This window comes from Protopterus annectens, chromosome 1.part0 (assembly GCF_019279795.1).
Source record: "Protopterus annectens isolate FY-2018-M chromosome 1.part0, PAN1.0, whole genome shotgun sequence".
Classification (NCBI taxonomy): Eukaryota; Metazoa; Chordata; order Ceratodontiformes; family Protopteridae; genus Protopterus; species Protopterus annectens.
In genome coordinates this window covers 1281154641-1281182036 of record NC_056725.1, presented here as the reverse complement: position 1 = coordinate 1281182036, position 27396 = coordinate 1281154641, and the positions used below count along the sequence as shown (strand labels likewise).

The 27396-nt window shown below is 41.1% G+C and overlaps 1 protein-coding gene across 1 annotated transcript in view; it reads left to right on the top strand.

Moving 5' to 3' along the window:
* Positions 1–27396, top strand: part of MALT1 (MALT1 paracaspase) — a gene marked incomplete in the record, with an annotated part of 841583 nt that overhangs the window by 237133 nt on the left and 577054 nt on the right. The window contains 1 exon segment of the mRNA XM_044066161.1: positions 8271–8437. Coding sequence (XP_043922096.1) covers positions 8271–8437 — 167 coding nt within the window.

Sequence of the window (27396 nt, the reverse complement as noted above, 5' to 3'; positions counted from 1 at the left end):
ATATCTGGATGACTGCCTTATACAAGCGGACAGCCAACAAACTTTGGTAAAACACTTGAATTATGCCATCCACCTACTTCAGGCCTTGGGATATACAGTCAACTTTCACAAATCAAGACTTGTTCCATCCCAAAGAATAACCTTTCTGGGTGTAGATCTAGATACAACCACCCAAATGGCCTTCCTCACAGAAGAAAAACAAAATCAACTACCAGATTACTTCAAAAATCTGACAAGACAAACCCAGCTGACTGCAAGGAAAATCCTGCAGGCCCTGGGTTACATGGCTTCTTGCATCCTTCTGATTCCGCAAGCAAGACTACATATGAGGAAACTACAATGGTACCTAAGGAGTTTATGGACTCAGCACAGTCACAGCCTGGAAACTTTGATACCATTCATTCCATACCTTCAAAAGGAATTTCTGTGGTGGGCTCAAGCAGGCCAGTAAAACAGGGGTCTGCCTTTCAGCAAACCAATAGCCAGCCAAACCATTACAACAGACGCTTCAGACCACGGATGGGGAGCGCACATGGAGGGCAGATGCATTCAAGGTCTATGGTCACAAAAAGAGCTACGCATGCACATAAACCAAAAGGAAATGCTGGCAGTGATACATGCAGTCGACAGACAACACCACGGTTATGTGGTACATAAACAAGCAAGGAGGCACCCATTCCTATCCTCTTTGCAGGCTGGCAATGAATCTATGGGAACTTTCCTTGAAACTCAATATACAGCTACAATCCCAGTTTGTGCCAGGGAAAGCCAATATACTGGTGGACAGCTTAAGCAGAAATATCATGGATGCACACGAATGGATGCTGCACCCAGACATCTTTCTACAGATAACACAATCATGGGGGAGGCCGGACTTAGATCTTTTTGCCTCCTCCCACAATCATCAACTGAAGAAATTCTGCTCAAGGACATACAAGTGGACGCCCTCTCTTTCAGCTGGAGAACTCTGACAGTGTATGCATTTCCACCTCTCCCATTAATGACCAAGGTTTTACTGAAGATCAGGACAGAGCAGCCAAAAGTTATTCTGATAGCTCCGGACTGGCCAAGACAGCACTGGTACCCACGGTTAAAGAGCCTGTCACGCACGAAACCATGGCCTCTTCCTCTATGGCCACTTCTACTGACACAGCACAATTACAAAACTCTGCATTCCAACCTGAAAACTTTGCAACTAACAGCCTGGAAAATACCTTGACTCCTCCTCAGGACAAGCTATCCCAAAGAGTGAAAGATATTATTATGGAAGCTCGCCGGCCTTCCACAAGAAAGGCATATTCAGCAAAATGGAAAAGATTTCACATTTGGAACACCACAAAGGGCCTAGATGCGACAGTGATGAACATGGCACATATCCTGGAATACTTGGCAGAAATGTTCCACAATGGTCTGTCTTACTCGTCCATTAAAATTCATGCTTCAGCAATTTCAGCAGAGTACAATACTGATCCACTTGTCTTCTCTCATCCTCTCCTAAGACAGTTTCTAAGAGGAATCAAAAACATCAATCCTCCAAGGAAACCACCTCTACCTACTTGGGACCTTAACTTCGTGTTGGAAAAACTAACACTGCCTCCCTTTGAACCAGCAGCATCTGCAGAACTACAGTTCCTGTCTTGGAAGACTGCTTTCCTTCTGGCCATAACCTCAGCAAGAAGAGTATCTGAGTTACAGGCCCTTATGGCAGTACAGCCATGTCTTATTTTTCATCAGGACAGAGTTTCATTGAGAACCAATCCTACATTTATGCCAAAGGTGGTATCCAGGGTTTCATTAAATCAAGCTATTCACTTGCCTACCTTCTTTCCAAATCCACAAAACAAAGGGGAGAAACTTCTGCACACCCTGGACATACACAGACAGTTGCGCTACTACTTGGACAGAACTAAAGGTTACAGAAAAACTGACCAGCTGTTGGTAGCATATGCTGCTGGTACACAAGGAAAAGCATTTTCCAAACAGACAATTTCAAAATGGATAGGGAATTGCATTCGTTTTTGTTACTCCTTTCATGGAAAAACTGTGCCAGCTAACATTAGACCTCATTCTACGAGAGCCACAGCCACCTCCACAGCCTTCTTAAGAGGGGTGGCTACCAAGGACATTTTAGAAGCTGCTGCATGGAGCTCCATGCATACATTTGCCAAGCATTACAATTTACCTTTATATTCCAGATCCAGAGCAGGCTTTGCTACGGCAGTCCTGCGGGGCATTTTAGCTACACCATCCTTTACATAGTTCCTCCACCCCCAGATTGGCTATGGTATTCTACCCATATGTGATGACTGCAGATGCATCCTTGAAGGACATAGTACAGTTTTGTACCTACCATAAATGTAGATGTCCGATAGGTATGCATCTGCAGTCAGGTTTACCCACCCTCCTTCCCCTCTGTGGTATTTCTTGGGTACTTACCCCTCTTATAGCTAGCTGGGGTGATCTATTATGGTGTATTTGTTTTTATATTATTGTGCATGTTTGGATTTTTAAATGCATCTCTCCAAATTTAGCCTTCCTTAGAGGGCACCTGGCATCTGGGGCAAGAAAAACTGAGGAAGATGGCGTCGGCTGATGCTTTTATACCGCAGGCGCTCTGACGTCGGGGAAAGTGTGACATCAGCCGACGCCGGACCCAGACTTTGGAATCCGGCCGACCGAAGGGCTGCCTGAGGCAGGACAAACCCATATGTGATTACTGCAGATGCATACCTATCGGACATCTACATTTATGGTAGGTACAAAACTGTACTTTTTCCCTCCTTTTGACCCTCAGCTAGGGGAGATAACATTCTCCCACAAGTGAAAGTGATAGACCTACTTACCTAGATAAAAGGGGTCTGTCATTCATCCTCACTTGACCACCCTCAAACTAACAGCTTGGAGGATTGGCTTCTGACCCCAAACACTGCAGACTCCTGAAACTCAGAGGCAAGAAAACCAAACACCAGAAAATCATACTTATCTAAATGGAAAAGGTTTTCTCTTTGACACAAGGACAAGGACATAAATCCTGCACTGGCAGGCATAAAACAAGTATTAGAGTACCCATCAGGAGTATTTCACCAGTGACTTTCTTATTCTAGTAGTTCATCTCTGCTTGCCTTGCGTGCCCCACCATCTATTCTCACCTCCACCTGCAACGTTTCCTTAAAGGGATCATACATCTTTGGCCTCCCAGGAGAAACACTGTCTCTGCCTGAGATTTAAACTATGTCTTAGAAAAGCTTAAATTGCTAACTTTTGAGCCAGGAGCTTTTGCTTCCCTGAAGATGCTCACTTGGAAGATCACCCTGCTCATAGCCATCACTTCAGCCAGACGAGTCCCAGAGCTACAAGCCCTGATGTGCAAGAAACCCTTCACTGTATTCCATAGGGACAGGATGACCCTTAGAACTAATCCCTCCTTTATGCCCAACATAGTTTGACCTTTCCTTGAATCATGCTATCATTTTCCAGTGCTCTTCCCTAACCCACAGAATAAAGCCAAGCAAATCTTGCATTACCTGGATGTACACTGACAGATTAGGTATTACTTGGAGAGGATGAAATTCCCTAACAGAGCAGACTAACTATAGGTGGCATTTGCAGAAGGCAGAGAAAGGAAAACAGTCTCCAAGCAGACTGTCTCTAAGTGGATAGCCACCTGCATCACCTGTTATGCCCGTCATGGTAAGCTAATACCAACTCATGTAAGGGTCCACCCCACCAGACACTGTGCAGCCATTACTGCTTTTCTTAGAGGTGTTCCTAGGCAGGCTATTCTGGAAGCTGCCACAATGACATCCATCCACACCTTTACTAAACATTAGCATTTAGCCACTGCTTCTAGGGCTAGGGGATGGTTTGCAACTGCCGTCCTACAAAACATGCTTTCCCATGGGCCAGTAGACAGCCTGCCACTCAACTAGTAGCTTGGGAGTCCTCTCAAGGATCAGTATTCCAACATTGACAACAAAGAACATAGCACATTGTGTCACACTTTCTGTAATTATTGATTTTCAAGTAGATTAATGTTGCTGTAAACATTTCCACCCTTGCACCCCCTGTTTGCTGTCCTGTCCTTCCAGGGGAGTAAAGAGAGGAAATCATTTCAGAAGGGTAGTTCTTTTACACCACTCAAACATGTACAGTTATGGTGTGACACAGCTGTACTACATTGCAATTGCCATTATATTTTTGGCCTGGGTAGTAGCTGAAAAGGGCCAACTTATTTGTTTAACAAATGAGTAAATTAACTTATAGAGGAAAACATAATGCTTGTGGAACTGATGCTCATAAGTTGCCCTTTTAGCAAATTAATTTTAGCCCATGCTCTGTAGCAGTAATACATCTGTATACTTATCGAAAGACATCTGTGTGGACACAAATGCCGGAGTGAGCAGCCTGAACACAAGAGGTCTATGTCATGATAACCCTATCAGTGACTCCTCACTTCTCCAAGTAGCTTAGGTGCCTCTCCAGTTTCGCATGTGACCCGTAACAGACTATAAGAAGTAAGGGAGCTACGAAACCACCAAGCCAATGACACTTTAGTGACTAATCAATTTTTATGAGCAACAGATGCCCTGAGATAGCTGAGCAAATCTAAAATACAACATACAGAGAACTTCTTACAAATGCAGGTCAGTTGCTTGCTGATGGTCACTTTTTAAAGACAGAAGGGAATTTCTGATTCCATCATTCCTTCGGGGGCCTTGTATAGAAAAACTGGCTGCTGCTACTAAGAATTAACAAACTGACTCATAAACTAAATATTGAACTATCTCCCTCACTTCACTGAGTGTTTCCTATTGATGTACTTAATTTGGGAGGGTCTGTTTCCACTTGCCAGCAGTGTGTAGCATCTAAGTGACCTGTTTTTATATGCATCAGGTAGCATGCATATTTTGTGGCCCAGTTTTTTTTTTTTTTTATGATGACAAACCTTAATAAATGAATGAATTCCTAAACACAGTACTACTATAGCCTGAAGTAATATGCTAGTGTGTGTGTGTGTGTGTGTGTGTGTGTGTGTGTGTGTGTGTGTGTGTGTGTGTGTGTGTGTGTGCAAGTGTGCACACTTGCACATGCAGGCTGAATTAAATAAGTAAGGCTACAAATACTTTAAAGTCCTTGAGAGAGGGAACTGCATTAGGAAGTGGAAGGTGGGAGTGCAGGAAATAGGGCCAGGGGAATTGAAGTCTTAGCCTAGGGTTCGGTTTCTGGAAAAGATGGTCCTGCTCAGTTGATGATGTTTCCTGTAAGCGAAGCAAGTGAATACTTGTGTATTACCTGTTAATAGTGTATGTGTCAAATCATAGTTATTTCTTGATTTGGAAAAAGTGTGCCTTCACAGGTGCTAGGTTGAGTATTAATTGTGCGACATCAAAGTATTGGAGAGGATCCATAGCACAAGAGGTTCCAAGGAAAAAATGATTAATTTTGATTGCTTAAGTTGTTGAATCTAATCATTCATCCACTGAGTTGGGTCTCCTCACAGATAAAGCGATGCATTAAGAACCTGTCAGTTATGTACATAAATAACCCAGTATTTGTTTATAGTCTTGAGGATCTTTACAAGTACACATCATTAAACATTTGGTGTTGAGACATATTTATTTAACAGAAGAGTATGAGGAAATTACTATAAAAACCGTGTGCCTGAAAACATTGCCATCAGCACTGCAGAAAGTAGGACTGTATGTTAGGAGACACTACAACAAAACATTTTCTCTGAAAACCACTTTCAGCAAACACCTAGGCATTTTTTCTTAGAGGAATAAAACCTCATGCATTTCCCATGTGAGGGAAAGGCCCCACACACTATGACTTATTTATCCCTATTCCACAGTCGCACAGAAAAGGGGAAAAGTGAGATTCAATGTTTGCTGAAAGTGGTGTTCAGAAGAATGATTTCATGGCGTCATTGAACAAAGTGCAGTCGATCACCTGTCTGGCTCCCAACTACATAATTGCATTAAGCATGGGATGTTAGAAGTCATATGATTTAAAAGGTATCCTTACTGCCCACAACAGGAATGCAGCCCACAAGGCTAACAAAAGAGCAAACATAATGCTCTAACTTTATAAACTTAGTGCTGAGAGACAAGGATGCTATAAAACAGTAATCATACGCTATTGGTACTTATGAAGTTTAGACCACTCAGGGCTGTTAGAAGAGCTTTGCCTTGACAGTTGTACAGTTAGATGACTGTATGAAACAATATGTCAGTGTAGATAACACACACACACACACACACACACACACGCACACACCAATCTTCAGTGCTGTGGAGACTTTACTTTTTACTTCTTTTTCTTGCAGGGATACATTCCCTCAAAGCTGTCCCATAAACCCATTTCATTCCTGGAGTGACAGCCCTTTGGCACACTTGTACTGGGATGAGACTTGAGTGATTTAGTAGTACATTACTGTCATCTGCATGCCGGGGATTGGAGTTTTGCTTGTTTTTATGGGCTAACACTAAATGTGCATGCCCAAAAGCACACTACAATATTCTGCATGCAGTGAGCCCTACCAAGGGCATGTTGGTTACTTCTGAAAGTGACATGCACATTCAAAGGCGCTGAGTACCCAAGAGGACTAGAGTCTACACTACAGATTCTGCCATTGGACGTACAACCCAGATATGCCTATTACCCCTTCCCTTGAGAGAGAGAGAAGTAAGCAGGCATAGTCTCTTCATTCCCCTTTCATTTGCCAGCACTACCAGTATGGATTCATGTTGAGTCATCGAAGATAATTTTGGTGAAAAAAAAAAAGACAAAAAATGTTCACAGACACCACCTTCAACTAACAACTCAACAATTTTGTTTTTGCAGGGGGGGAAGCCCCCAAGTCTGCTGTCGGGGAAACTACTCACTGTTTTTGCAGAATTACATTTGATGAGACAAAGTGCTCCCTTCCAGTGCTCAGGCTTCTTATCCCCCTCTGCCAGTGGATCTGCTTTTGCTGTTGGGTCTTTGCTGAGTCATTGCAAAGTTTACACAAGTCTTTATGCGGCATTATATTTTCATGGTTTCATTTTGCTGCTACTACGGTGCTGCTTGTGGTATTTCATTACTGCCATTTTAGCTAGTAGTTTTCTTTTGTAGTTTTTCCTTCACATTGGTATTATACTGATATATAAAACCACTGGAGTTTCCTTGCTTTTGGCAGTCTTATTTTGGAAATTTCCACTTCATGCTGTTATCAGCTACAATGTACAGCAGAATATTTTGTGAATGCTCTTTTTTAACTGAGTCAGCCAGTACTGAACATATGTTATAGGATACGGTCGGGGACCTCATGTACAAAATAGGAAAAAAATTGTTGATGCTGACACTGGGACAAAAGCTGGCTAAAATAATAAGAAACATTATAGATTTAGTATCTGGTAGCAAAAGACTATGGAGAGACTAGACTAATGAAACCATAAACATAGTTAGAGGACTAAAGAGACCTAAATTGTACAAACTTGAGTAACACAGATCTATAACAGTACATAAACAGCAAGGAGAGTGCTGCTATATCATTCAAAAATAACATTCATTAAAACATACTTGACACAACAAAACAAGACTTAGTGGAAAATCTGATGTTTTCAAACTGTAGTTGGTAACTAGAACTGAACTTTGTTGAAAATTCTGAATTGGAAAGAGTACCACATTGCGATGACTGTTCTAAAGCAGTGGCCAGGAATACATCAATTTAAGGGATGATGTACAAATCAATTTATAAAGGGACATTATTTTGCCCAGTGCATTAGTCCAGTTGCATCAAATGTCCTAGTTCAGACACATAAAGGGTGCAGTTGAACCAATATAGCAGATGATTCTGTCCAGAGTGATGGGTGTTCTGCACTTCTGGTGTAATTGTTAGTACATGGGGTTCCTCCTTCAATGCATATTTAGGATATGTGGTGTAGACAAAGTGACAGTTATACTGGAGGACATAGCAGTTCTGTAGTTTGATGTATAAATCAGAACTTGGTGGCTACTTGACTGGAGTGTAACCTGGAATTTTGTGTACAATTTCAGACTTCTGGACGCATACCTGCTGTTTTTTGCCACTTAAGCCAGACATGGACTTTGTAACTAAGAATTTTTCCCAAGTGAACTGTGTAACAGACTTGTATTTTTTTGTATTACAGTGTTCATGCCACAGGTAAGTATGTCTGATATCGTTGCAGTCTTGGTTTTCTGTGTCCTTGTCGGAAAACTTTCAGATGTGAAGCAATACTGTAAACTGCTTTTTTTTTTTGCTGTAGTTCTTCAGATGTGGCACAGTGCTCTCTAAAGGTCCTCGATGCGGGTGGCAGCCCGAGTCGGAGTTTGCTGCGTATGCTTGGTGACAGAGGATGCACAGTAAAGGATCTGGTAGAATTCCTTCTTTCACTGGGTCATACCGATGTCATGCAGTATTTCCAGCCTACAGGTGCGTTTATTTCACTTTTTCATTTTTTTTTCTCTGTGTCAACACATTGTAACTAGAACATCTGAGAGAAACTTTTTCATACTGTAATTAAATATGAACTGAACCTACTAGTCTTAGCATATCAAGACTACTGAAATTTGAAATGAATACTGTGCATATGATTGTTTTTATTTGAAGTTCAGTCTATGCAGTACCTTTTACTTGTAGTAAATAAACCTTATATTTACTGTTGAATCAACCAACAATTTGCAAATCATTGGCTGTCAGATCGCTTTTGTCATTTGTAGTAATCTATTTTTTTCAGAAAAAGAGATCATTTAAGTAAATGCGTGTGATGGAAAGTTTACAATAGGTTTTTGGTTTATTAATTTAATATTATGGATTTATTTTTGGTTTGGAAGGATAGTTAAAGCTGACACTGAAATATATTTAAATATAGTGTATTATTTCTGAAGCGTGATATTTATGATAGGGTACTGTTTTTTTTCTTGTAAGGTATGTCTGACGTTACAGGGTAGGATTCATATATCACTTGTTTGAGGCTCACATCATACATGTCAGCCTCTTAGAACAAAAATTCTGGACAAAGCCAAAAATATTGAGGAGGCAAAGGCTCAAAATCGGGCACATATTTTAAATATTACTCTATAAATTTATAAAGTTCACTAAAAAACAGATTTTGCATCATCAAGTACTCTCTGAAGGATATGAAGCCTGAAACTCTATTGTCTTTCATTGTTTAGTGAATTCAGTCCTCAGTGATTTGATAGAAAATCACAAATTTCATGAGGGACAGACCAACAATATGAAAAAAAATCTGGATATTCTGTGAAAATTTGGACAATCTGAGAGGTATGGTTCCAATAGATTTGCTTTTTGTTTGACTAAAATTACTGATTTTATTCTACAGATAGTGTCTCGGGCCACAGCCAGCTTCAGAAGTGTGGAAATTCATTATTAATAGAAGTTCATCAGTGAAGCTGTATGCAACTGTTTCCCCCTAGTGCACAAAGGCAGAATTCAGCTTAACTCCGAGGTCATGTGAATATCATATCATTTTGGAAGTTAGGTAGTGGTGTTAGCTGCACTAACAGTGGCAGATCCTGAATGCAACTTTTACTGTAGTAGGATCAAATGAGATATGACGGCATAGTGACAAGTATTGTCTAGCTAACACAAGAGGTATAACAACTGCCACTCACCTTGTTTGCAACTTCCCACAAGTAGAAGTGGCAGAATTATGCATGGGGCAGTTATGCAGAGTAGTGCAGTCATGCTAACTTAAAAATATGCTTATGAGGTGCATAGCTTACTGCATGAATTTCTTGCTTACTTATGTACTGATTTAGAGTAACAGGGTAGAGGCATAAAGAATTAAGGTAAGTGAGGCTGTTAAGAGAAAGGGTGGCGTGCATGAGGTTAGTGGAGTAGGGTGCCAGACTATTTCATGTGTTGCTTGGCAAGAGCAGTGTCCTGTTGTGGTAGATGGAGGTTTCCTTACCAAATGAACGTATTTGCTAGAGCAGTGTCCTCTTGTGGTAGATGGGAGGTTTCCTTACTAAATGAACGTATTTGCTAGTGCAGTGTCCTCTTGTGGTAAATGGCGGTTTCCTTAACAAATGTACGTATTTGCTAGAGCAGTGTGCTCTTGTGGTAGATGGAGCTTTCCTTACCAAATGTACGTATTTGCTAGTACAGTGTCCTCTTGTGGTAGATGGAGGTTTCCTTACCAAATGTACGTATTTGCTATTGCAGTGTGCTCATGAGAGTGGGAGTTCTTTACTAAATATATGTCCTTGTTTGTGCATATACTTTATTGAAAGAGAGAACTCCTTATTGATTGCACGTAATCATGTTTACAGTTTTCAGTAGATGAGTGAGGGTAGTGTAGTGAGATTTGTAATGACCTGGTTATAATAAATTGTTGTGAGCACTGGCCAGTGTGTTATGATATGGACAGCCTGTACTAGTCTGTGACCTTTCGTGATGATGGCATTATAATAATACAAGCTACTGCAGTCTCCACAGATGGTCCTTTCATGTAGCAATGGATTCTATTAACCCGGCATGGACATTTATACTGGGCCTTTTCAGTGTAACTCAGCCCTTATCAGCTAGTTATGCTGCCTAGTGGACATCTCTGTTATGCTATTGATGATGTCCTAATATAGTCTGGCTGCTCTGAATGGTATGGACCTCGATGGAGTCATGCTATGTAGCACAGCCTTTGTATAAACTATTAGAAGATATTTCATAAATCATACTAGCTACTTTCATTGACTGTTGGTTGCCAAAACTTAATTGTACTGTAATGGTTTAGATCAGTGTTTTATATTCCTGCAATATCACTGCTCAGTACATTTTTTGAAGAATACCAGAGTCTTTCTTATACATGCAGGGGTAAATATACCTGGCAAATAATTGTGCCAGTTCTCACGTATATGTTAGAACTCTTAAAAAGAATAAAGTCATTATATATGTATCTTCACTAAGGTTCCATTTTAATACAAAAAAAATAGTTGATAAAAGTTGGAGCCTGTTAAGGTCAGACACTTACATGGTTCGGTCTCCTCATATACTTCACTTCTTCCTCACCTGCTGAAGTATGATGTTACTCCTTCTGTATCATCCTAATATCATTTCTTTCGGAATAAAGTCTCAAGAACTTGGAAATATTACTGCAGGAAAGACCATGTGAGGCCCTCTGCAGACCTAAGCTACCTTACTAGCCTGTCCTTCCTGAATTCACCTGTCTTTTTTAGCATTTTTGTTAACAACTTTCACTCCACTCTCCCACAATTCTCAGTAATCCAGTATGCTGACAACTCTGCAATAATATGCACTACAAATTCCAGCTCTGAACTCCAGCAAATCACACCATATACCCTCACCTCTACTGAATCTTGGATGCTTAACAATTATCTTGCCCTAAATCTGAAAAAACTAAGTTAGTACTTTTTACCCATAAGAAAACCACTCCCCTAGATAAAAAAAAAAAAAAAAACTATTCACTATACAAGCCCAAGACAATACCACTATAGAAGTTGTACCACACACTAAACTAATGGGTATTATTACAGGTGAAAACCTTAACTTTGACCTACACATAAACAGTTTGTTTGTGTCTTTCGGCTTTTCCCGGTTAGGGGTTACCACAGCGGAACTCCGGTCCGCTAATGATTGGTAGTGGATTTTTACGTACTGGGTTACCAGCCCTGATGCACAACCTTCAACGAAGGCATGCCCCATTCACGTATGCCTCCACACAGAAGACGCTCTAGCTGAGAATCGAACGGGACAACGTCTTGCTATGAGGTGACAACGCTACCGCAGCACCACCACCGCAGTTTTTTACCTACACATAAACAGTAACATAAAAAAAACACCAAAAGCATGGTATGCTCTACAGGCACCACTACTTTCTTGGCCTCTCTACTAGACAAACCCTTGCAACCACCTTTTTATTACCCTCTCTCCTTTATGGCACCCTGCTGCTCACTAATATCCAAAATTCTACAAAATCCAAACTTGATATGTGTTCCAACAGATTAATTGCCAAATTTGCCACCAAGGCTAAATTCTCATCCCACCACTGTAACTCACTGAAACAATTAGGCTGACTGGAACTCCCCTACCATCTCTCATTCACTCCACTAACTACAGCACACAAAATAATCTACAGACTGTCTTGCTCTCTCAACACTAATTGCCAAATACCAACCCAGTAGGCAACTAAGATCTGAAAATCATCTTCTAAAAGTAGAAAAGCCCACCTTACCTGCTGGTCAACTCCTCTACTCCTTCACTGTCGCCAAAATGTGTAACTCATTTCCACCTTCTATAAGAAGCACAGAAAACACCACCATCTTCAAGCAAACACTGAAAAATCATCTCAACTCTTCCTATGCACCTGCTCTATAGCCTAACCTCTTCCTTCTCCTTGTATGATAACTAAACTCCTATGCTTTTTGCTACTGCTGACTGATGATACTTTCTCCATATTTATTATATTTTCATCACTTGTTGATACTGGTACAATAATACTGATTAATATGTCTGTATTTATATCTCTCTAAATTAATTCATGTGGCAGCCAACAAAATTCCTGCTTTTATGTATATATTCTGTATATATTACTGTAATCACTATGTGTAACACTGTATCTACTTCTGTACCAATTAATGTTTAATATTTTCTGTATCTTTGTTCTTGTCTGAGCTTTTCTCCCCAGGCCTCCACTGAAAATGGGCACTTTTAGGCCCAGTAGACTTTCCCGGTAAACAAATAACATAAATAAAAATAATGTTAAACTACTCAGCAGTACCAGCTTGCTTGGCATGCTGTAACAAATGATTTGTGCAAAGAGTAATCAGGAATATCGCTTCTGTTTTCCATTTCCAGTCCAGCTTTCCAAAGCTACACAGGTCAGGGCATATACCTCAACCCTCTTCTAACGTCCAAAAACATAACCTTATATCTTGTGTTTCCTGGCAGTCAGCTTAATTTATCATTCTTTCAGTGAACTGCAGTTCCTGTGTAACACAATATTTTATTTACCACATCAAAGGCAAAAGAAGAACGGGGGTGGGAGGGGTTAAGGTGGCTGGACAGCATTACTTCAAGGGACAATCCCAGGGATTTTTTGTTTTGATCCAGCCTTTGTTTACTTTTCAAGTTTGTCTTTCTGAGCATGCTCACCTGTGGCTGAGGGGGATAGGGGAAGTGTTCCTGCAGGAAGTTTCAAAGGAGTTAGCCACATTCCATCTCAAATTGCAGCTCTACTGACAACAGCTTTCCATGCGAGCCATTCATTGGTGTAATCTGTGCATTTTATCCATTCAGAAAAGTAACCTTTCAGACATTTTACGACCAGACTGCTGCTGCTACTCTAGAAAGCACAGCAGTAATGCAATTCTTATAAAGGGCCATTATTTTGTTTCTAAAATCAGTTGCTTACTAGACTATTTTGTTTACCTTTTAGTGTAGTGTAAGTCACATGTTCACACAGAGTCAGAATTTTCAGACAAGCTTGTGTGCATACTGCAGGTTAGATTTCACAAACTTCACTGTTGGATGTTTATTATAGGAACTGCTTAGAATTTACAGTTTGTTGTTTTGTACTTCCCCTCCCCTACCCAGAGACTATTAGTTGAATGACTGGTTTAACATCAGCCTGAGATGCTATCTAGTCAAACTCAGACCTGCAGCCTTTGCAGCAGTGAAATTACATCTTTAGTATGTGCTTGCTTTTTGTAAAACTTAGTGGAAAGCTTATCCCAACTTAGGCAATTGTATTTTCTTTTGTTTGCTTTTGTTTTATGTTTGTTGCTACATGCTTTTTTCCCCTCACTGGTAATTATTTGTCATATGTTCTGCCACAGTGTTGCTTATTAGTGCATGTACTCATGCAGACATATATTTATAAGACAGTTTCTCCACATTTCACAGGAAGCATTGCTTTGGACCTTTTCGTCTTGGAAACAAATCCACTGAGCAGCAAATATCCTAAGATTCTAGAAGAATAAAATCTTATAATAATAATAAAAAAAAAAAATGTCAGACAACTGTGAAACTGAATCTTGTTACTGTACTAAAAGTATTTTCCCATTAGGTGACACCCTTCATGAATCACACACACTAACTGTCTCTATAATAGGATTCCATTCCACTGAATTTATTTTCTTTATCTTTCCTGCATTGTGGTAAAATGTTTGGATCTTTCACTCTTTGGCTGAATATTTGACTGCAGTAGAGTTACACTGGTTACCTTTTGAAAGTTGAGGTAAATGCAGTCTCTCTATTTCCCTATCTGTGTGCATAAGCATGTATGAAATATGTAATCTAAGTTTATATTCATGTGGTTGTAAAACCACAGCCTTGCTATGTCTTACTGACCGGCTTGTAATTCAAGGCATTCTTGAATGTCAGTCAAATTTGTATATGCTGGATATTTAATTGTTGTTGTTTGTCTTTCGGCTTTTTCCCGGTAAGGGGTCGCCACAGCGGAACTCCAGTCCGCTAATGATTGGCAGTAGATTTTTATGAAACGCCGAGGTGCCAACTCAACGCCCACCATTCAACAAAGGCATGCCCATTTACGCACGCATGTCTTTCGAACGCTACCCAACCGCGGGGAGGACATGCAGACTCCACACAGAAGGCACTGCCAAGCCAAGCCGAGAATCGAACGGGAGAACCTCTTGCTGTGAGGTAACAACACTACCACTGTACCACTGTGGAATCATGCTGGATATTTAATAATGTGTGTATTTTATTAGACCTTTGTATGCAGCAACCTACTTATTGTAGGCTGGATATGTAATAATGCGTGCATTTTATTAAATCTTTGTATGCAATGCACCTACTTGTTGTAGGCTGGATATGTAATAATGCGTGTATTCTATTAGGCCTTTGCATGCAGCGCACCTATTGTTTTAATGGTATACTTCACCTGTAATATTGGAATTCACATAACTTTTCTCAAACTTGCCTTTTTTGCAACTTAAATGGCTGTGTTGATGAGACCACTTACCCCCTTATCAAGATGGAAATAGATAATAATTTAAAGAAATAAATGCATATGCCATGTCATTATGTGTTTATCATATGCATTGCTTTGGTTGATTCAAATGGATTTGCTGTATATCTTTGTTATAGATCAAAATATATATAATATATATATATATATATATATATATATATATATATATATATATATATGTGTGTGTGTGTGTTTTTATTTATTTTCTTATTTGACATTTGTTATAACTGAGCCAAAGGCCCATTTCAGTGGAGACCCATAAAATAGGCTAAAAAAAATACACACACACACACACACACACACACACACACACACACACACACATAAACCAGTCTCTGAATTTGTTTGTGTCTCTTTTTATATACACATATGTACACACACCTGTACATGTGGTGTGTTCATGGATATATATACATGCAGACACTCATTCACTGTCATGCAGGAGGTATTTTGACTAAGGTGACAGTATAGCTGCGCCTTACAACATTCGTGTCACTGACCCTTTATTGCTAGTTTTACAAGTAATAGTTTTTCTTTTCCATTCGTCATATGCCACTTGACAACAATATTAAAAGTGTGGCTCAGACTATAGAAACTACAGATCCATAAGCTTAACCAGCCTTATCTGTAAGGCCATGGAACAAATCATCATGAACCCTATAAATAAGGACATAGATGACCTCCATACCCTTAATCTGACACATTTGCATTTGTCAAAGAGGTCATACCTGTTAAACCTGGTAGACTTCTTCAAAAGCATCACCAAGGTGAGGCATAAATGAAGACCAATCTGTGCATACAACCTACCTTGACTTAGCAAAGGCCTTCAATACACTCCCACATTCAGGCACCACTGATAAACTCTCCCAGTTGAATATAAACCTTTATGTTGTCAGGTACGTTGCTAACCATCTCACTTTCAGATAACACTCAGTCAAAATTGGGGACTTTACCTCGACCAGCAGAACTGTCAGCAGTGGGGGTCAGTGCTGTGCCCCCTATTGTTTAGAATATACTTCTCAGAACTTCAGGCCAAAACTGAGGGCCTGTGTCTAACTTTGCTGATGACTGCAAATTAGGTGTAATCATTTTATGTCCAGAAGATGTCAATATACTTTTAGAAGGAATTACACAAATGAATGATTGGTGTCAAAGCCATGGACGCAAACTCAATGCTAAAAAATGCATTATCATCCCATTCGGTAAAAAACGATATCCATGCAGACTACCATATAGATAATACCCTAAGTAACAACTCAGTACTGATAGAATTGGGAATGCAAGCTAACTGTAGCCTAATCTTTGACCACCATGTGTCTACTGTGGTAAGGAAGGCCTTCTACATTGCTCACCTCATTAGCAAAGGCATTGCCTCAAGAGCAAAACAGGTCATAACTCCCCTGTACTCGACCCTCATCAGGCCAATAACTGAGTACAGTGCTCCCTTTGTATGTACCTCACCTGGCACCTGCAGCAACTTGAGAGACCCCAGAGATTTCTAACCAAGAAATTACAGGGTCTCCATCACATGTCATGCATTGACAGACTCAAGTCATCGTCACTGTACTCAGTAGCATACAGACTACTTAGAGAAGACTTGTGCCTGGCCTATACAGCAATCTCAGATCCAAACCTAATCAAAATGCTGCATATCCACAAGACTAATGGGATAAGGGTCACTTGCTCCAGGGACCTTTACCTGGCCTGTGACATAAATAGAACCTGCTGGAGAGACAGATATGTCTCCGAGGTTGCCATTCCTCATGAATAGGAAACCAGTTCACATCAAACAGAGCCCCTCTATGAGCCTGTTTATGTGTAGCCTGGATGACTGAATGGGAAACCATAAATTCCTTGCCAGGATTTCACCTATGATCCTCCTAGATATGTGCAGCCATTGTTAACTAATATTTTGAGTTTAGGCTAGATCCTTTATATTGGGTTTCTCTAGTATTATATCGGGTACACACGGAAAGGCTTATAAAGACCTTTGGGTCAGTATCCTATTAACCACCAGTGAATCTATCAAGTAACAAGAGTATTCTTTCCTTCAGTCACCTAAGTTTTTAGAGATCGTAATCTTACTTGAGTGTTGGCACACTTTCATACTACACTGGATTTTTTTTTCAGGATAACTGTTGCCATATTCCTAAGAATTGGGTAGGGAGAGGTACTTAGGAGAAAGCAAGCTCAGCAGCAGGTGGCCAAGAGTAATTACATGTAAACATTAATTGCCACTACATAGTTGGAGTTATTCCTGGATGTACAAACAGAAGGCAAACAAGGCACTCCCAACTCAAAATCAGAAAACAGATGTATAGTTCAGGCAGGGAGCAATCAACAAAAAGGGTGAGGTGAAGAATACTTGAACATTCTACACTATGTTGCTTTCACAGTGGGGTCAATTCAAGAGAGTGGCACTGGAAACAGCAGCAGTACCAGTGCGGATACAAATTCATTCACAGGATCAGTGGATGTACTAGAAATAGCACCAGTACCAGTGTGGATACAAATTCATTCACAGTACAGTGGCTGTACGAGAATAACAGATAATTAACACCCACAGTAATGGTAATTAGGTGGCTTACAGAAGGGTACTACAGCAGTTAGAGACACCAGGAAGGTGCCAGGTTGTCCAGTTGTGTGGCTCATAGCAGTAAAACAATGGAGGGCACACACTCTGCTACTGTTAGAGGCTGAATAAAACAAGTTGAAGGCAGCATTATACCTGGCAAGCTATCAGCTGGCTGTACAAAGCCATGGGGAGGCGGTGTGAGCCTTATGGGACAAACTCCAAAATACATGTCATCAGTAATACAATAGATTGCTTCTCATAGCCTGTTGTTTATCTATGTAGAGAATTTAGCTGGTCAAAATAAGAATATTCTAAGGATAAATAGGAGCAACTTCTGACTGATCAGGGTGTGAAGCACCAGTGGCTGGCTCCAGCCTCAGGGGGCCACAGAATAGAATGTAGTGCAATGGGTACAATGTTACCAAACGCTGTGACTACAACAAAGAAGTCCACTCACACAGTTTCGTCATAGAATGGCACTTAAGAAGGAGCAGTTTTCTGCCATGAGAAGTGTATCCTGCTTATCCATCTTCAGGTGAGGGCTGTATTCAAGAAAACAGTGGAGTGATGAAGTTTATACCCCAAACATATACCCCACGCTCAGTTAGATTCCACACTCATTTAGCTTAGCGGCAGCTTCTCATGTGCAGTGGGTAAGGACATCATGGGAGAACATCAAGAAATTAGGAAGATGGTAGTACAATGCTTTTAAAAGATAGCTGAAAAATAACCTCTTTTACCACACCTAACATTGTTGTTTCTTATTTGTAGAAACTGGGTATTACCTGTAAGACATGTATCGGACCTTTCAACAATACTTTGTTGACTGGAGATTCCTGCATGTTTGATCACCTGGAACCTTGTTCTTGCTCTTCCATGTGAATGTAAACACCTGTCTTGTATATCCCTTCCTGGAACATGCTGACATTACCTGCGATGTATTGTGGTATCAAAGGCATAACGTAAAATTTGAGTTAAAGCCCAAATTATGATATTTACACTGAGGCCACAAAGTTTGCTGAGCTGTACACTCTTCCACAACCCTTAATGTTGCCTACTATTCATGGTGATACTTATATCAAGGGTTCAAATGGTATTTTTGAAATGTGCAGTTCTTGCTCTGTATGCCATTCATCAGCAGACAGACTGCTGTCCATCCATATGGTACATGGCCCATTCGACCCTGCTTGACCTCTAACAGCTATGCAATATGCACACCACCAACAAAGACTGTAATCTTTTATAGACAGAAATGGAAAATGGCTGGCGCAACAGATTTCTATCACAAGGAATCCTATACTTACTCAATAAAACTTCCTGTGCATGTCAAGCAATGCTACACATGGTCTGTATTCAGTAATATTCTGAATGAATAGCCTGGAAATCATAAATCCTCTCTGGGGTATATAGCATGGTGCTTCTTAACCATGGAGCTTAGCTCACTCAACAGTGCTTGGGCTTAGCTGGTTATGTTTATTAATGTTTTTTTGAACTCCATGCCTACTATATACCAATAAACATATCAAACGAATATGCAGTTACCAGGTATCTTACAAATGTACATGCTGCATATAGAATATATATGCAGACAAAAACATCAGTAAATTGATGAATGTATTTCTATAAGCACTCTCATTTGAATGTCATTATATGGTCATTAATATAAACTACTGACCACACCAATTTTTATACTACCATGATTGTGCTACAGATACATCTGAATTGCACATGCCCTGCACATCAACACTGACTGCATAGTTTAGCTTTCCACATTGTGCTATTTTTCCTGTCTGAATACCCCCTACTGTGGTTTATGTACTGTAAGACTACCAACTATATACACACATAACAAGGTATCTGTTAACAACCATTTGTTTGTTTCAGTATGTAATAAAAACAACAAGTAGATGTGCACTGTACTCTCCAAGTTACCAGAAATTAAAGTTAATCTCTGTTTGAAATCATTTAATGTTTTTCCCCTTATTTCTTTATTCAGCTGTTTGTTTGTGTACTTGTTAATTGCAAGTGGGAGGCTGAGAGACTCTTGAGTCACAACCTGAGCTCCATGGTGCAAGACATAAACAGAAACAGCAGTCTGAACATATAAGATGTTCCTGGTACCATACCTGGTTACAAGGCTATGGTCCCTGAGCAGCCATATCTCTAGGCCACATCTAAGCCCATGTGCATGCAAGGCAGCAGCTGATGTCCCCGTCCAACAGGGACACAGTTGGTATCCCACGGCTGTATGTGCTGTTAACCATCCAGCTGACCAGGTTATGCATGCAAAGGTGTAGGTAGCTACCCTGCCTGATGTGGACAGGGTGCCCATCACACCACATGGTGATTGTGTGGGACAAACTTACTGCATCACTTGTTTAGGCCCAGACCACAACATCCCTTATTGTCGCTTCTGTGCTTTGTTCAATGCCAGAACTATCCATTGTCGGGCCCTTATTGTAGCCAGATATTTTCACTTACAGTCCTCAAATTCCAATATGGCTTTGGTAAGCCATTTGACAGCAGATCTTCTGAAAAAACGTAAAGATAAAGACAGAGACAAACCGCACAGGTCCAAACCTACCAATGATGCTTACGTTAAGCTAGTAGTCAGTTCTCTGTTACTCAGTGAGGCACTTTCGCAGTCCCCGATGCCCGTTTCTGTTGATTCACAGGTCTCTACCGAGACCCTTTCAGAATCCGGTATGCTGCAAAACTCCTCTTCATCTAAGGATCCTGTGGTCATCTCTCCCTCAGTAAACAGGTTCTGGATGTTATCCGTGATGTCAGATGTCCTTACACCAGAATGACTTATGCTGATAAATGGAAAAGGTTCTGCACCTGGATCCAGGCTAAGGGAGCCAATATGGCAAATCCCTCCCTCCCTCTCATCCTGGATTACTTAGCTGACCTACTACACAGTGGCCTCTCTTTCTCATCTATAAAAATTCACACCTCTGCTATTTCTGCTCATTTTCCCACTGAGCAGCCCCTTTTCTCACACCCTTTGATCAAACAGTTCCTAAGAGGGGCTAGCAACCTGAGGCCACCCAGAAGGGCACCAACAGCAGCTTGGGACCTTAACTTTGTATTGAAAAAGCTAACCCTTCCCCCTTTGGAGCCAGCTGCTTATGCAGAGCTAAAATTTCTCTCCTGGAAGACAGTATTTCTTCTGGCCATCACTTCAGCCAGAATAGTCTCTGAGCTGCAAGCACTTATGGCTGTGGAACCCTTCATCATCTTCCATGCAGATAGGGTATCCCTCAGAATTAACCCATCCTTCATGCCCAATGTGGTGTCCAGTGTGGCTCTCAACCAATCCATTCATTTGTCCACCTTTTTTTCTAATCCCCAGAACAAGGGGGAAAGGATTCTTCACTCTCTAGATGTGCACAGACAGCTTAGATTCTATCTAGACAGGACTAAATCTTTCAGAAAGTCTGATCAATTGCTGGTTAGCTTTGCTACAGGAGCAGAAGGCAAAGCCATCTCCAAACAAACCATTTCCAAATGGATAGTACACTGCATCCATTTCTGCTACAAACAGCATGGAAAGCCTCCCCCCAAGGGGGACAGGACACACTCCACCAGAGCAGTCTCAACTTTTGCCGCTTTCCTCAGAGGAGTCCCCATCAGGAACATCCTAGAGGCTACCACCTGGACATCTGTTCACACTTTTACCAAGCATTATCACCTGTCTCTCTTCTCCAAATCCAGGGCAGGGTTTGCCTCTGCAGTCTTGTAGGGCAACCTAGCCAGCCCCTAGTTTTCTTGCCTGCCTCCACCCTTTTCCTCAGCTTTGGGAATCAACCCAAATGTGATGACTGCAACAGTGAAACACAAAGAACATAGTACAGTTGTGTACACTTACCATAAATGTAGATGTTCGAGTGCATTCACTGTTGCATTTCTGGTTTCCCTCCATCTCCCTTTCTTCATTTTCTCCTTTTCTTACCATTCTAACTTGTTATTCTCCTTTCCTTACAAGGGGGGACATATTGGTATTTATTTTATTTTCCACTGGTGGGGTTCTTCCACCAGAACCTGGCCTCCTACTTGGAGGCTCCTGACAGGTTATGGCAAGAAAAAATGATGTAATGGCTTCAACTGCCTTACTTTATACTACTGATGACCTGACGTCAGTCCTCAAGCGACAGCAACCAATGCAAAATACTAAGTCTCTGATATTTGGGCCAACCGAGGGCTACCCTGGCAGGGATAACCCAAATGTGATGACTGCAACAGTGAATACACTTGAACATCTACATTTATGGTAAGTGTACACAACTGTAATTTTTAACCTGTGCAGCAGTAATACTGGGTGTCTGGCAATCTCCTGTTAATGTGATAGGTCCTTTTGAGAGGTAAAGTTGGCATTGAATCTGTCTGCCAGTATATTGGCAATATCTGTTGGCTCATTATAGGAGGTACCATTGTGCAGTAGCTCAGAGCAAATCTGGGTATTGTCATGGGGATTCTTTACAAAACTATAGAAGGCCTTGTGGTTGTCTTTACTGTCTGCTGCTAGTCTGTTTTAACAGCTAGTTTTAGAGGATTTTATGAGGGTTCTTAACTTTTTCTTGAGGCTGATAAGGGAGTTTTTCCAGTCTTGGGACTTCATCTTGTTCCATATCAGTTTCCTCATTCTGTTGTAGAGTTTGTTTATGGCAGGGGATCACCAGATTGGCTTGCTTTTTTTGGAGGAGAGTGTCTTGGTTCGATTGGGTATGGCGAGATCCATGCATTTGTGTATGTGTATGTACAGTGCATTAGTGTATGATTTGGCGGACATGCAACTATTCTTCATTTGCATGGGTGCCGTGAAGTTACCCACTTCTGTTTTTAGGAGCTCAAAGTTAGCTTTGGAGAAGTTTTTCATGATTGGTTACCTTTGCAGGGGGTGGGATATATGTGGATTTCCAAGGTCATTAGTTTGTGGTCGGATCTAACCATGGAGGAGTTTGACTATTGGTGTAGAACAATGGTCACCCATGTTGGTAATGACCAGGTCGAGGATGTTGCTATCTTTAGTGGGGATAAGAACGAGTTGGTCCAAGGCATTAGAATTAATGAATTCCAGGAAACGTTGGGCAAGTGTATTGTTACATGAGTAGTTTTCCCAGTTAATGGAGGGGTAGTTGAAGTCACCCAGTATGAGAATGTTAGGTTGGACCTTAATATTCTCCAGGGTGCTTTGGAACGTGGGTCTTGGGATATGGTTGGGGACCTAAGGCAGGCTATGACCTGAATCGCTGTCTTACCCAATGTTAGCTGTACCTGTAGTATCTCTGATGAGTTATGTTGGACTGCCAGTCTGGAGCTGTGTGCATCCTTTATGATTATTGAAACACCACCCCCTTTTGAGCTTCAGTCCAAGTTCTGGGACCGAAAGGTGTGGAATGAGTTATAGCCTGGTAGTTCAGGGATGCTTTCTGCTGCCTTGAACCAGGTCGCTTTTACAGCAGAAATGTCGATGTTCTCCATTTTAAGGAGTGCTTTGAGTGAGTGCATTTTGAGATTTAGACTTCTAGCACTGAGTAGCATGATCCTCAGATTGCCATTGTTTGTAGCTGTTACAGTGGTAATTTGGAGTTTGGAACACCACCTAAAAAAGGCACTATAGGGGTGGCAAGAGCCTTGGCCAGTATCCGGAAGTCCAGGGGTGACAGATGCAGGCCACCTCTGGCAAAGCATCAAGGTCTGTCACTCATGTCATCCAAGGCAGACAGCTAATGGATCCCCTTGGAATGGCACCAGAAACTTAGCCAATTGTTGAAATCAATCATTTTCTGCTTGTACTGTGGTATCATTCTGGGTGATGGTAGGATTCTGCTCAGGGCTAGGGTCATAACCGCCTGGGCTACATAATCCGAGAGCTCCTCCACGTCATTTTTCAAGTAGTCCAGGGAGGTACGTCTCAGGTCATTCACACCCACATGTACAATGACAGAGTCATATTTGTACCTGCTGTTAAGGGTCCTGAGTGCGTGCGTTATGTGGTGGATCCTGGCACCTGACAGGCTGTTGACTGTTGCTTTCTTCTTATTCAACCTAGTGATTTGGACATTAGTGTGCCTCACTACTGAGTCACCTATGTCTAGCATGTTGGGCATGCTGTTTTGCCTTAGGGGCTTTGGTTGAGTGGCACACTGTTTAGGAGAGTTATGTGTCTCATGATTAGTGTTGTGTTGTGGTGGTCGAGTGCATTTTCTGCCTTGTAGGTCTCTGCTGTTTGATTAGATTTTTACTGAGACCCTCCATTTGCTGTTTGGGTACATTATGTGAAGGCAGTGCTGGTGTGTGTTCTGGAGGGGCTATGTGTTCCATGTGGTGTGGTGCAATATTGACCTTCTCCTCTTGACCAGCTACTCAGGTCTTGGCTGCAGAGTGTATGGCTTCCAATTTGGATATACAAGTGCATCTCTCACAAGTCTGAGTGCTGGGAGGTAAGAGGAGAGGGTTGTCGGTGTACATGAGGTAGTTTTTACACTGTCTCAGGATGCCCAAGTTCACCACGTTAATAAAAGAAAGCATAGGAAACTGACCTTTAGACATGCCTGGAGGGGTGGGTATTAATAATAAGTACTGGAGCTGTTTCCTTGTAGAATGTTTAGTGTTAGTAGCACTTTTGTGTGCCACAATAATTGCTGCAAGAAGTCTGGTAAAGTGCTAGACTAATAAGCTTTTAAAAGTGCGGGAGAAGAGAGAACTAGCAGATCTAAGGCAAAAATTGAAGAGCAGACTTTGGCACCATCTGTATCTGGACTAGCCTAGTTACAGGAAAGGCAGCAAACAGGAGCGCAAACATGGGCTTTTAAACATTTTAAACATAGAAGAATGTCTCCATTTTTATTTAATTTTTATGTGCAATGGTGTTTTTAAACTATTGAGTGTATATTGCAGTCATCTTACACTGTTGCACTTCATCAGCAAATTGTTTGCAGCAAAGTGTTACATTTGCTCTCAGTTGCAATTTACACTGTAAAACTGTTACATTATATAAAAAAACTATTGATGCCTAGATATATCATTAATTATGAGACAGTCAGGTAAAAAAACTATGAATTCGCATAGAACCTGTGTGTCTGCTTGCTTGTTTCTTTATTTTGTAAAATAAATGAAACTACAATTTCACATGGAATCTGTGTCTGTTTACTTATTTATGTATGTATAAAATTGTACAGGCTAGTTTTAAATATGAAAACAATGACTGCCTAGTTTGTAGAATACGCATGCAATAAATGCCATTGATTTATTGTGATTTCATGACATTTTATAACTGAAGGCATACCTCTCAACCTCATAGTATAGAGAGAAAATCCTTGTCAGAAACATGTTATTGGCTGCAGTAGTTACCAACGTCCAAGATAAAAGAATAGAGAACAATTACTTTACTCAAAAGTATTACACAAAAACAATAAGATACAAGCAGATGACGGGTAACTGTCCAGTAAATACTCTCTACCATTTATCCCCCAATTGCGACTAAGGGACAGGTCCTTACTGCCCTCTCCAGACTTAAACACAGTACAGCAATGAGACCTGGTAACATGCAGGGATGCCTCTAAATAGTTTGACACATGACCTGTCCAGCCCGCTAGAATCTCTAATCATCCACAGTCTCCAGATAGGCTGCATCCCTGTGGAATGGAGGACAGTAACAGTCATCGCTCTACATAAAATTGGACCATCAACAAACCCAAGGAACTACAGACCCATACGTTGGACTAGTCTTATATGCAAGGCCATGGAAAGAATTATCATGGATATAATAAAGACATTGGATGAAGGTGAATTTGCAAGAACATAAAGAAGCAGTTCTTGATGGGTTTGGAGTGTTAATGTCCTTGGGGTCAAGAAGAGTCTGATTCATTAAAACAACAACAACATGGGTCACTACTGTAAACAGTGAAGTACTAGTAACAGTTGTAAGCATGGAACCTGCAAAACCAGATCCTGTTTTATGTATATTTTTCCCCAAAACAGTGACTACAGTGGTGTGATCAGTGCAGTAAGGTATTACATAAAAAAATAGCATGTTAAGCAATCCTGCATTCTTGGTTTGCTATGCCTTTCAAGCCTCACCTCCTAGAAAAGTGACATCTGAGGTAGTACAGTGAGGGAGGGGTGTGCAGGACATGAATATACACTGCTGATCTACCTGTCCCTGATGCTGGCTAGCACTTTGTTTTGTACCCATCTTAATTCTTGTTTGGAGAGGTATGTGTCAATTACTAAGTAACAAAGACAAATAGACAAGCAGACAGTACCTTTAGGGGTGACGTCTTTGGTACTTCAGTAAGGGAAGGGTATGCAGAATGCTGAGGTAGGCCTCCTCCTCATTCCTGCCTGACTGTGAAATTTTCAGCTAGTAGTTTTGTCTTGTTCCTCTCTAACTTTTTTGAGGGTTGTACCTATGAAGTGACAGAATGAACTAGATGTCTAAACAACAGCCTTTTTATAGTCCCATGGGAAGACATACCACTTCAGGTCCAGGGATTAGTTTGATGCCACTGGATCTTAAAGCTTTAAAAAGATATATGTAATATAGTACTCATATTCTTTTTAGTTCTCCAGGTGGCCACAGTGGTGCAGTGGTTAGCATTGCTGCCTCACAGCAAGAGGTTCTCCAGTTCGATCCTCGGCTTGGGTGCCTTCTGTGTGGAGTCTGCTTATCCTCCCTGTGGTTGTGTGGGTTTCCTCTGGGTGCTCCGGTTTCCTCCCACATCCCAAAGACATGCTGCAGGTGGATTGGACGCTGTACATTGGCCCTAGGTGTGAGTGTGTGCATGTGTGTGCCTAATGTGGAAGGTTGGGCGCCGGGCTGGCAACTCGATACCGTAAAACTCCACTGCCAATCATGAGCAGACAAGGTGATCTGCTGTGGCGACCCCTAACCGGGAAAAGCTGAAAGAAGAAGAAGATTCTTTTTAGTTCTCCACACCCAGAGACCATATCCTTTGCAGAATGTAAGCTGTGCAAAAAAATAAGGTGTGTTGTTATTCTGTGCAACAGATCACTTTTCAGCAAGCCACCATTCCACATAACAAACACATTAGGAATTAAAAAAAAAAAACTCAGTCCTCCTTTTTTGGCAACAAATTCACAATTGAAAAACAGTCATGTTATCTGGATTTTGAAATAAAAATGTTACTGTCTACTTACCCAGGCAGAAGCAGAGTTGTCCTGCCTTAAATTTCTACTAGGTTGCAGTGATTACTCAGGAGACAAGCAGAAAAGTCAGGTAGACATGAGTTACCAGGTACTGGTAATATCAACCTCACCAGCAAAGATGAAAAAGCTCTAGAGGTAGAAATAGTGTTAGAAAAATGGAGAAACCCATGCATTTTTAGAGATTCTACAAGCAGAGGGCATATGGCAATATAGTTCCTACCAGCTGTTCACAGGCTGGGGATGTCAGTCCTAGACAGATGCATCCTTGTCCATGTTTGATATTCCCTCACATGTCCTAACTACTTGTAAGCAGAAAACCGAGATTCCAGCTTCACAAACCAGGCCTTCTAGATTTACATTTTGCACACAGCCAGGCAGTGGTTCCCTGGTGTTTTCCAGGGGCGTAAGTACAGACCAAATTAATTAGGCTTCCCAGGGATCTTGCTCAATTCACAGTATTCTTTCCATGCTGACCAAGCTGTCAGACACTAGATGGGGCTTCTTCAGTCAAAGCCTTTCTGAGAAATCCAAAGATGGCCACTTAGTGCTGCAATGCTTTTGTCACAGATGCATCTAACCATGAGACATCAACCTCACCAGCACCTGTTGTGGCTCCCATATACTCTGAAAAATATGTTCTGATTTAGTAGTTACATAACCCCCTCCTTC